The following is a 12879-nucleotide window of genomic DNA, read 5'->3' as shown; positions in this document are numbered from 1 at the left end:
ACTGCCTCTCGTCACAAGCTATAACATAACACCAGAAAGTCAAATTCAGGAGCACTAACAGTAAACAACCATGACTGCACAGCTACAAATGTATACCTCGATACATGTGTGTCACAAATGTATATCTTCTTTTGCAGTTCTCAAGTACAGTAATGGATATTTAACTGACCTATCAGCACTTAATGAATCAGCCTGTTTCATTGTGATATAATACCATACAGTAAGATTAATAAAACATAAGTGTGACTGAGTTTATTGAGCAGTTTCACAGCTAGGATCATGCCCTACTAACATTAAGAGAAACCAGTGACAGTCGGGAGATTATACAAAATCGACAACAACAAATGATGGAATAACATAACATAGCAAATATCAGTACAATCAAAACCAATCCAGTGAGAACTGCCCAACAAAACAGAAGCAGAAAAAAACAACTAACTACAGGAAGTATTTTAAAATGACTGACTGACTTGATACCTTTCAATACACCCAAACCTTGTAAACAACTGCTTTAACTAGGCGTCATAGATGTAAAATGATGCATAATTTTTGCAACTGTGAATGGATTCAGAAACGAATTATAGAGGAAGTGTAGGTGTAGGCGATATTTGACATTTCCAGAAGAGCTGCCATGTTTTTCTTAAGCAAATACCAATACCCACCCACCAAGTGGTTTACATTGTTGTCTGCATGAAGGGGAGAGCTGTCAATCATCTGTCGTCCATCCTACTTGAAATGGTGTTCTGTCACTAGCAAATGCCCATTGAGCACCGCCAGACTGGCTGGCTTTACGACAACACTGTAAGGGATAAAACATGCCAAAACAGCAGGTCATTCTTTGAGCACGCCCCCGCATTCGTAGCAACCAGCTCGGAGCTCACTGTGTTAAATGTCACCTCATCGGTTTATTTGACAATTGCATTATTTACCTGGAACCATAGTAATTATTCATTTTATCCACATCCACTCGCTGGAATCAATTACAGGCACCTTCCCATTAATTATTTTTTGCAGCTGAGCAAGGGAGAAATATTTTAGCTCCAACGCCTTCGTATGCATGTGCTGTTTACTACAACCCAGGCTCTTGTCTGGGGACATGACTGCAAAACAAAAGCAATAATCTGCAGCGTAGAAATCGCGCCAGAAGGTAGACGGCTATTTGCAACAGTCTGTATCACAATATAAGTGGAAGTAAATAACGTTTTGCTGTTGCACACAGATTGTGCCTCAGAGGGGATGGACTGTAAAGACATCTGAGTGACATGTGAGGATTACCCAGCAGCTCAGTGGCTATAAAGAGGGCAGAACCCAGGCTCAAGTAAAAGAAGCGGGCACTTTGAAGTGGCGATTAGGCGATGAGCTTTGCACCCAGAGCTTCTGAGGCACTGCCCTCTCCACCTCAGTCGGAGCATAAAGATGCGCTGTGGCAGCTTTGCTGACTGGACGCTGCTCCAGTTCCGCCTGTCCAATTAGCAATTCCTTCTACCCCTGAGGACTGGTCCCTTTCTGCCTGGCTTAGCTCACTGCATGTGGACCAGATCACCTACCTGCGCAGTATGGCTCTGTGTAACCCCAGCAATGCTTGTTGTACTCAGTGCTGCTATGCACTCTATACTGAAGACTCTAGACTTTGATGTTTTCAGCAAGGTCTGTCTTTTCCATACTTGTTAAATGTCTGTATTTAATCACCGGTGTGATTTGCTCTTTGTTGTCCTCTTTAGTGAAAGGGTTTATTGCAAGCTCATTTGCAAAATCATTGTCACCACTCACGCCACTACATAGTGCCATTTATTTCCCCTTTTATGTGCATATAACAGTGGTGGCCACTGGAATCTAAAACAAACAAGTGACTTTCAAGTTCAAGAGTGCTCTGACTTCTAAAGGCTTCTGATCAAAGGGTTCAATGGCTTGTTCAGCTCACTTGTCAGTTTTACTGAGTGGTGCCATTAGGTGTGATTCACCACACTCCATGTGAAAGCATCTTTTGTTTCATCACTTGGTGAAATATTGTAAAGATTGTTGCATGTTATGTTAGCTGTTCCCATTTAACAACAAGTGGAATTTTCCTCTAGTTCCAGCACAGAAAACGCCTTTTTTTCTTTCACCTTACTAATGTGTCACCTGCTGGATTATTTCAAACCAAAAGTTTAGTTTTGTTCACAGAAAAAGATAAATTGAATCTCCCGACTACTGGGATAGCTGGATGTTGCGAAAGCTTCTCTTTCTCTAATGATACCTCTCATTCTTCACAGCCAAAGTACTGAAGATGTGCATACCTCTCTTATACTCAAACACAGTGTATTTCCCTCCTTTTATTCCTCTGCACAGCCTGCACGCTATAGCTCTCTGTAGTTTCTACAAAGGAACATGCATTCCATGAAGTGGGAGTCCAGCTGTCCATTACTGAGTGCAGTAGCATGGTTTCTTTGGAGCCTGTATTTTAGTTGGAAGCTTTTTACTCCCCCCACTTTGTCCGACCTTCAGAGAGCCCACAGGACGTCGGACCCTGCATCAGCTGCCGGCTCTCACAGATCCACCTGACTCTCCACACATCAAAACATCCATCACGGAGCCATTTAGCACTGATGCTACCAGATGCCCTTAGCTGGAGACCAGTTCAGCCCTCCTTATTTAAGATCCATTGCTACCCTTTTTAATGTCGTGGTATCTAATGGACTCGGCTTTATTGACCTGACTATGAATATACAGTAGCAGAGCATATAGTGTCTATTTCTGAACGTCTATGAATAGAGACATTCATCATTCAGGAGATCACTGTGTTTCACTGACCCTCTCATCCTCAGGGGGGCATGGCTGTGCCTCTTTACCATTACCAGTCTCTCTCACTGCAGATAAAGATGGATAGATAAATAATGGCAGGACACTTGTAATGACTATAATGCTGATTATATCTATATCTTTACAATCAAAGCGAGATCAGTCAAGTCAGATCGAGTCTTTTTTCAATCTGGGTCAGTTGCTGTTGTCAAGAGATAAACTCGATGTAAGCGTTTAATGTTTAAGATATTTAGGATTCTTATCTGTTCAGTGATAAAGGTACAAGAGCAGGTTTCCATCAACCACAGAGAGCAAAGTTCAATTCCTGCTGGTGCTAACACTCATGCCCTTTATCTCTATTATTATCCTAAAAATCCACAGAAAGCTCTGCAAGCACCTGAACCTGTAGAAGGTAGCTGGAGTTTTTGACCCCGAGAGTCAATTTTATGAGTGTCTTCAGGTTCTGTTTGCTCTTTGGTTTCACACTTCTCCACCATCTACAGGTGGCAAGTGCATGTCAAAAAAGACAGGGAGGCAGAAAACCTCTTAGAAAACTCAACAAAGCAGCAGGTAATGGTCTCCAGACTGTACAGAACGGTGCTGCAACGCTGTCAGCTGAGACCAGTGGAAGGTTTGTCGTCTTTTCATTGGTTGTCGGTCAATTTTATGATTAATTTTAAAGCCCTGGTGCTAACTATTATAGTAGGTCTCTGCATGTAAGCTCCCTATCTTAAAGCCTTATCCCCCTACTTAGAGCACTGTTAGATCATCTGACCAGAGACTGCCGGTGGTTCCCCAGATCTGAGCACCCAGGGGATCGATCCTTTCAAGCAGTGACACCTAGACTGCAGAATGCACTTCCCTTGTCTTTACATTGCATTGATTGTGCTGACTCTGTTAAATAAAACAGCTGAAGATTTTTTTTATTCAGACAAGCTTTTAGTTAGAGTAGGGGTTTTATGGCTCTGTTTTTAATCTTTCATTTATGTTTGTTTTATTGTATTTTATTGAGAAGCACTTTGTGGTTTTTATCCTAGAAAGTGCTATATAAATAAACTGTACTTACTCAGTTTTATACATTGATATGCAGTACAAGTTTCAAAATTTTAAAAAGTAGCTGGATGTAGAGGGAAATGTGTTCAGCATGTCAGAAGCCAAAGTTCCATACATTTTGTATTTTATGTATATCAGCTGAAACTTGTTCACCTGGAAACTCCACATGTTAGGTTTCATCAAACCACCAGCTGGTCTTACAAGGCAGAGTTACCTACAGGTAACACATACAGTTTGCTGCAAATTTAATTTTCATCACTCTGAGTAGATGTGAATCACAGGTAACAGATAAAGAATTTAAGCAGTTCTTTGATACACCTTATGGTGCCACCTGGTCACATTGTCAGAGATGAACCCGAGGTCATCACTTGTTTCTGGTCTGAACATCAGACGATCTCAAATGATCAAACTCTGACTTGTGACCAGGTTGCGCGTTACATCATGCATCACCATTCTTCAACCAGAGCCAACAGGAAGCTTTTTCAGAATCTTCCAAGATGCTCCTCATGGCTCTTCTTCTTTAAAGCCTGCAAATCCCCAAGAATCTCAGTACCAGGGATAAAGAGTGTCCTGTGAAGTCCCTGCAGTCCACTTCAGCCGATTCACAGCAGGCTTTCTACCCATTTCTCCAACACTTAGCAACTAAATCTGCATGCCTGACTCTTTTGTTTACTCTCGCCTCTTCCATCTGTTCTTCCCAGGGGACAGTCAGCTCCTGCAGAACCATTTTCTTGGTTGCCATGGACAGAGGATCAGGTGTGGTCCTGAGTGTGGTAGCTACAATGGTGTCAGGAAGCCCTAGTTGTCTCTCTAGAACCAGGAACTGCCATCCTCCCAGAAATAACATTACCAAGACATTTAATCTTTTCCAGAAGTCTCACTGATCACCCTGCAGAGTGTGTTGTCATCGAAGAGCCTGCTTTTTGCTTAGTTTCTTTTTCATTTCCAAAAATTTCAATATAAATGCACACAATAAGTAGTTATTTTGTACCACAAAAGAGCCACTTGTGGCCTAATTTGTGTGGTGATTTGAGTTGTCAAGGATTTTTTTAAAGGATTTTCTGCCACCAGAAACCTAATCATTACGTTTGTTGTCTATGGTCTGAATTGTTCTGTATTCATTTTGTCTTTTCTAAAGTGGCCTCAGGTGTCACATTGACTTCAAGGCAGCAGCTGAGGCTAAAGGAAACTTATGGACCACAGCACTGATCCCATGCTGATTTTCCATATGAAACAACTTTACCTTCAACCTTTCTGAGCTCATGTGTTCCCACAGGACACCACGAGGAGGAGAAAAAGTCAAAGATACGAAATAGAAGTGAGATAAAAAAGGCCAGTTGTGGCAAACAAAGGAAGGGAGGTAGACAGCAGCTGGGAGGAAGACAAACCCAGTTATCGAAAAGAGAGCTTGTCTGTTTGTCACTGTTTGTCACTGAGCAGTGTGAAGATGTATTCTGACATCTATTTATCGCTGTTTATTTAGGAATCAGGATTGTTAGAAGGAAATTTGAATACATTAGCATCATTCCCTCTGTGTAAATGTCAAAGCTCAATGAAGCTGTATATCCTTGTCGTCTGAAGTGAAGGCCGTCCAACTGTTTAAATGTGGAGAATGTGCGATCTAAAACAGTGTCGATGTGTGAATCCTCTCCTCCTCACACAGACAAACACACGAGCCAAAACACATGCGATAGATGATGTTTTTTTTATGACTCTCATCCAGAGCCACCTCTCTCACTGGGCATCTACTGATACCCATTAATCATGAGCTCTCTTGTATTGTCAGCCCAGCCTCCCCTCCTCTCTCCCCCTCCAACTCCCCCCCTCACTTCACTTTCAGCCTGTCAGTTAACAAGCTGTGACACCATGACAGTGATGTGTGTGCGACTGAGTGATGCCTGGCTGCAGTCCTTATTGGGAAGGTATTGAAATGCTCCGGCACGAAGGCGGTAGTGATGAGATTGTATTTCTCAGCTTCTTGTGACAGAATGTAAAAATGGCAGCTCTGCCTGGCTATTCAATTAAATGTGGAGGGAGAAGGCCCGGCTTTATTTTGGGTTTGCCCCTTCTGACGACATGATTTACTGCGGCATGCAATCAGCTCCGTGGCTACAATCTCATGTTTTTATTTCACACACGCTGAAGAAAAAATAACTCCATGTATGCGAAAAAATAAAGCGTCACTCTGTTTTTTTTCCTCTCTTTCTGCCTTCCCTGCGTACGTGTGTGTTTGTGTGCACAGGCTCCGTGTCCCTCAGTGTGTTCCTGGTCTCCCTCGCAGTGACAGTGTGTGCTGTTTGGCTGGTGGCTCTTTGTGGCGTCTGTGGTTGGTGTCAACGCAAGCTGGTGAGTTTACACACACACAAGCCTCACTTACAGATACGCTGTAGCTTCCAGTCACATTCGCTGCCATGCTAATATGCTTTAATAATCAGAGAGCCTTAATAAACATTGTGGGTTAAATGGAAAAAAAACCCCACACTTTTAGTGCAGTAGCGGAAAGGACAATGTGTGCAAATATAATGAAAGTCTGTGCAAATATTATGTGCAGTCTTGCTGAATTGAGAAATTGCTGTTACATGGCAGTTATTAATGAAGACATTATAACAGGCTGTTGCATTGGTAGAATTAAAGCTAGGACATAAGAATCCATTTACAAGTGAAACTCTTGCACTTGAAATTCTAATTACTGAAGTGTATAAGCATAAACAAGTGTTGTCAACACCACTTCTCTTGCAACTAACACAGCACTGTGTAGAATGGTCTGACTGCTTCTCACTGTGATTGCATCTTAGGCAGTGCTAAACCCAAGAAGCAGCAACTATGTCCCTGCAAAATAGTAACGAAAAAATTGTTTTGGTGAAATATTTGCACGCAGGGCAGTAAGTTCTGTCATTAAAATGGATGATTCACTAAAGAAATGCTAACAGGGCTGCTAAAACCTTCAACAACACTTGAAATTTTCAGTGTGGTAGGTTGCTTTCTGGAGATTGTTGTTGTTGTTTCCCATTGTAAAGGGGTTATTAAAACAGTAACACATAAATGATAAAAAAGGGAGGAGAAAGTTGCATGAAATGTGTAGCCAATGGCTTCCACAATCTACATCCGATGAGTCAGACAACCTAAACCAAGCCCAAGTCATGATGGAGACCAGAGTGTACTGAGACTAGCACAAGACTAAGGTTTTTAGACAACAAGACATGCAAACATCAATCAATCAGTCAATCAAAGTTTATTTCTACAGCCCTTTACAACAGCCCAAAGGGTGACCAAAGTGCTTCACAGTGAAAACAAGAGAATATCCTAAAAACAATACAGTAACTTCAAACAGGACAAACAGTCACACTTGCACTCACACTTACGGGCAAATTTAGAATAATCAGTTGACCTCAGCACATTTTTGGACAGTGGGAGGAAACTGGAGTACCTGGAGAAAACCCACGCATGCACAGGGAGAACAGAAAGATCCTGGGAAGGCCGGGATGCGAACCAGGGATCTTCTAGCTGCAAGCCGAAAGTGCTAATCACCACAAGCTGCACTATACTCTACTGCAGCCCATAAAATATATAATAAAACAATAAAATAAACAGCAATAAAACAGCACTAAAATATACATCTAAAAGAAATAAAAGTAATAAAATGTCAACTATGCCGCTAGGTATTAAAAGCCATTTTAAATAGGAAGGTTTTGAGTTTTGATTTGGCAAACATGCCAACTATTGCATTGCCTCACTAAAACTAGTGCTCTCAAACATTCAGTACATAGGCAGCTTAATATGTATAGCTAGCAAGTCTTACTAGCGTCACTTATGCTGTGATTCATACTTTTCACATGTGTGTGTCTGGAGGAGGTCCACAAAATTATGCGTTATGTAAATCTCATCACCTACCAAGTTCTCAAAAGGTCTGCATGGATCCCTCCAGAGGGTTCACGCTTTGCAAGATGCACGTGCCAGAAAACAAAAGATGCTCAAAACAAAAGCTTGTTGTAAAGAGAATCTGTTTGAAGAAATTCTCCATCATCCACACCTTTCTATTGCATCACTAAAAGCGCATGTAATTGAAGTTTGCAGGACTTTGGAGGTGCTTTGATGTGTAGCTACATATTTCCCATCTGCAGGTGCCCAAACACAGTAAGAAGTCTAAATTCTCCAGAAGTCCTGCTCTATGTCTGCCATCTGAGCTCGGCACACCTCAGGAATAATCACATTGACACCGTGCTGGAGCCCAGTCTGCAACTCACTGCTATAGTTTGTAAAAAAAAAGGGTGTAAAGTCACAGCCAGTCTTTCAGAAGCTGGAGACCAGAGGGCAGAGTGACCGTCAGTGTAGCAGTCTGACACCCCAGTACGAACAGAACCACGTGCACATCCGCTGTCTGAAAGTCCGCCTCAATCTGAACACGGGGATGCAGAAACCAAAAATTGGCCTTAAGCACTGTAAAGAGTGTGATGTTGTCTCTGCCATCTCAGTAAACATTGCATTGCAGAATTCACATCCTCCTGTGAGTTTTCTTCTTTGCGTATTACCTCTTTGTGGTTTAGCTAGCAAATCTAATTGCAGAAGATTTGGCCAGACAGCAACAGCCTCATCTTCTGTCTCCACATGCAGTAATTTAGTGCATGTGAAGGGGAAGAAGGGAGAAAGCCAGTAAAAGTAAAAAATAAATAAATTAAAAAAATTTGTATTAGAAATGAAGCCAAGTTATTTGGTTGTGTTTGAAGTAGGAAGTTGTACATTGAATCACAATGATGATGTTAACAGAAAAATCAGACGATGCACAAGCAACCTATGAACAACCCCATGGTCTTCACCGGTACTGACATGAAATCCTGAGTCCTCTTCATCTGAGACAGGAACAAGAGAGAGTAAAAATGCAGTATTCTGAGATGCGACCAAGAAATTCTAAAAGTGCTCTCATGACCAAGGCCAGTGTTAAGTACTAAAACACTAGTATAATGCATTTCATCCTGCACAAAAATGTCCTCTGTAAAGTTACACTATTAGACTGTCAATACAGATGAATCAGTGTAAGTAGTTTTATTATTCTAGCTGGATGACATGGAGCTAATTTGACCTACTTTACAAACAGTTATTTACCGTTAAAGTCCCTCTGCTGTTGTTGATTGAACCCATAAAAACCAAACAAAATCATAGTTAAATATTTAGCAGGTTTTTATTTCAAGTCTCCCCACTCGCTAGTTGACAAATTAAAAATTTGTGAATCCATGTTTTTTAAGACTGTCGTTGGAACAACTCAGCTTCAAGGTGAAAATACTCAGCTATGATGTTGACTGCTTATTTTAGTCATGATATGTCTTCTAGCTTATAAAAAAACAACATATGGACATGTTTACAAGGCAAGAACAACAAAACATGACAGTCATTGGAGGAGGCCTTTAAGTGGTGTAGCCCAGTGTTTGCAAATGTAGATGTTGGATTCTCTCCAAAGGGCCATAAGATAGATCAGAAGGATGGTTACTAATGAGCCAGGCAAAGAGAAAAACTTCACATAATTGTATTCCCTGGACTTTGAACAGATTTTTTTTGTCTTGTGAAATATGAGATGTTAGACTTTCTGTGGGACTCTTAACAGTTATGTAAATGAAACCATCTGAGAAGTTTAGATGTGAAATATCTCTGTGGTGGGATTGATAACAGCTCAGATCTGGAACAGAACAACAGGCCAAACATGACACTGCTTTGTGCCTTGAAGGAGGTAGGAGTCACAGGTCCAAAAATTTGTTAGCAACAAGTTTAATCTCAAACAATATTTTCACAATTTACCATGTGTTTGTTATGTCAAATAATCTGAAATATAACTAGGAACTCTAATTGTCAAGTAATGTAGTTGATTCCACTTAAATCAGAGACAGTTCACATCATATGACATCTGAAGGGACTTTATGTAGTAACCTGAATAACCCCCAATGCAGTGACCTGGGTTCGATTCCAGCTCACGGTCCGTTACTGCAGGTCTTCCCCCATTCTTCTCCCTACTTTCCTGTCTGCCTCTCTACTAACCTATCTAACCTACCAAATAAAGCCAACAAAAGGCCAAAAAAAATTCCCCAAAGTGCTTGGCAAGAGTAGGACAAAAGAATCTCTCTAAACCTCTGGTAGAACCAGGCTCAGGGAGGGCAGCCATCTGCCTCGACTGGCTTTGGTAAGGGTAAAGATGAGACAGAGAAAAGAACAGCAGATCAAGTATAAAATTCATAGGACACGGTAAAAAAATTAAAAATGGAAAGACACAAGTGACATACTGTACATGTCCTTCAAAAGGTTTTCAGTGTACTTAAGTAAATATACCATTGACTAATTTATTTTTCACCTCTGTGTGTTGTTGTAGAGTTACATCAGTGCTTCAACAGTCCAGACTTGTCCTAATTAATCTCTCCGACCTTAGCAGCTAAACTGTGCTGATGCAGCATCAGTAGCAGTCGACTGGTCGAGGAGAAACAGAACACGCTTCAAACACACTGACCTCTGACAGAGGGCATGTCATTGTGATTATGTGGTATGAAATGTGATTGATTAAAGGGAGGCACCCAGTCATTAGACAGACAGAGTTGTTCGGCTGAGTGCCACTTGACTGATTTTTTTTTAGATTTGCATGCCATTAATTGATTTCTGATTCCTCCTGTGCTTGTACAACCAGGAACACAAGTCACCTATTTTAAGTTTAATGTCGGCTCAGACTCCTACTTGTGTCAGCTCGCCATCACTCTGCTGTGAAACTTATTGGTCCACAGATGGCAGAATTTGGCGCTGCAACAAGGCTGCGCTCGCCACATGCTGCACCACATAAGATCATTTTTGTTGCGAGAATCACCATTAAGGTGGCTGTTCTTAGATTACTCGTTGATGCCATTGCAACCTATAGAGGGGAAATGGTCCATGCTGAAATGGGACAATGGTACAACACAGGCTTTCTATTGTTTGCTTCACTGGAACATCATATTATATTTGATATTCCACTTTAAAGTAAATGGAGCAGTGAATGACTCCTGGTTTCTGGCTGTGGATGGAGGTTGTTGTGCTCCCAGCATCTTGGAACGTCCCTGAGGTCCTCTCTGGAGCACAGCTGTAAATGGATCTTATTTCCGTCTTGCGACAGTGTTGTGCTGCAGCTGAGGAGCAGCAGTGGGACTGGATGGGTTGACATGTTTTGACCTCATAACCCTGTGAGGGCGACTGTCAATCACATCCCAACGCACAAGATGATTTTCTTCTGTCTCACTGGAGACGCTAAATATGCAGGCCTTTTGTTTTTTTTCTTATCGGTGCATCTTACCCTGGTTGCTTCAGGGTGTGTGTTTGTGCGTGTGTGTGTGTTTGTGTGGTGGTTGTGTGTGGCATTAAGATGTTAATTAAGGCTTTTGTAGTCTTCGGACCACTTACTTTGGGAAACATGTCAGCCGCCCACTGGTGTGAAACCACATTAAACGCAGAAGCCTAATGTACAAAATAATTAAGTGTGACTGAGATGAATGGCAGTCGTTTCTGGGATGAGAAACATTTTATTGATGACACACTTTCACGAAGCACAAATACTGCTAATCTTGTTAAAAAATCATCTTCTTATAATGACAATCTCATAGCAAAGTGAGTGTTTTCTATATGTGACTAACAATCATGAAGGTTTGGCAGCTATACAATTTATTCTTCTACAAAAAGTTCCTCCACCTCATTTTCCTTGATCTCTCTATCTCTGTTGCTCTCCATAGCAGCAGTATATTCCCAGAACACATGATTAAAATGTATGTACAGTAAGATTTGCATAAACAGTTACTTTCAACTAAGACCCTTTATAATAAATGCATATCTACTGTAAATTAATGCAGGCTGCTTTTCTATGCACAAAAGTGTCCTCATTAGGTTAAAAAAGTGCTCAGTATTTGATGCTCCTTTACATGAAGCTACCACAGGCCAGTCCTTGTCTAACTTTCATTTTTGATATTTTGAGCATACTCTTTGACAGTGTCAGCTTTCATAAGAACAAACGTTTGCCTGGAGCTTCACGTGTCAGTTGCGAGTGGGCCTATGCCAGTTTTGGTTATGATTCATAGGTTAATAGACAAGACATTATGGGCGAGTGTTGCTTTCGGTGTTTTAGCTTTGGCAACCAGTGCAATGGGTTTTATTTTAAAAGTCCTCATGTGCAGTCATCCTGAATCCTCCCTCCTGCTTGGCTCTCTGTTATCTAAGCCCCCTGGAAGTATTGTGCATTGAATGCTTCTCCTTCTGCTGTCTGTTTGCTTATAGCTGTTTATAGATTCATCTGCATCATATTTTTAGAATATGTGATACGAGCCAATGTTGTTTTCATGAGAAAAACCTGAGATTTTATGCACAGGTTTTAGCCCTCTGAAAACCAAGCTGTTTCTGGATGCTGTTTGGCTCTTGTCACAATTTTTTACTCACTGTTGGCTCTTTTTTCACCTCAGTACAAAGTGCTGTTCCTCTACGGAAGCAGCACCGCCAAGGTTGGAAGTAGGGGCACTCGAGAAAGTCTTCTGTGCAGTGTAACAAAACTAAAAGGCCATAAATCACAAAGAAATTTGAAAAAAAAAAAAGTTGGATTATATGTATTTACAAAAATGTTAAAAACCTGGAATCAGCTTGAACAATGTGAGTCTGTCATGGCTTCACAGTTACATGAAGGTGAATTTTGTCCTTTTTACAGAAGCTAGTTACAGCAAGCGGTTCATTTCTGGGAAATTTTCAAGTGAGAAATACAGAATAACAGTAACTTTGATTAAATGTAACTATTTTAAGCTTAGATTTAGTTAAGTTGTCTGACAGACCAGCACTTCACAGATGAGTAGTTCAATGACTGCTTTAAACTTGAACATTCCACAATTCTTTCTGCTTTTCAGTTTCTAAGTATGATAAATAGTGATTTTTTTTTTAAATAAAACATGGGTTTTGGAGTTTGGAGGGTTAAAGTAATTCCTTACTGACTGATTCTGTTTGTTTTCTTGTCTGTGCTTCTAACGATTTCACTGACTTAAGTGAATATTCACATGGTTATAGAGCTCCTGT

General features: G+C 41.0%; 1 protein-coding gene across 1 annotated transcript in view; it reads left to right on the top strand.

The window, feature by feature from the left end:
- Positions 1–12879, top strand: part of syt7a (synaptotagmin VIIa) — an 88916-nt gene that overhangs the window by 32375 nt on the left and 43662 nt on the right. The window contains exon 2 of the mRNA XM_035940703.2: positions 6074–6177. Within this exon, the coding sequence (XP_035796596.1) occupies positions 6074–6177 (104 nt within the window). The remainder of the gene's footprint in view (positions 1–6073; positions 6178–12879) is intronic.

The sequence above is a fragment of the Amphiprion ocellaris genome, chromosome 3 (genome assembly GCF_022539595.1).
Source record: "Amphiprion ocellaris isolate individual 3 ecotype Okinawa chromosome 3, ASM2253959v1, whole genome shotgun sequence".
Classification (NCBI taxonomy): domain Eukaryota; kingdom Metazoa; phylum Chordata; class Actinopteri; family Pomacentridae; genus Amphiprion; species Amphiprion ocellaris.
Note: the sequence above shows the minus strand (reverse complement) of the source record. Positions and strands in the feature narration are given on the sequence as shown.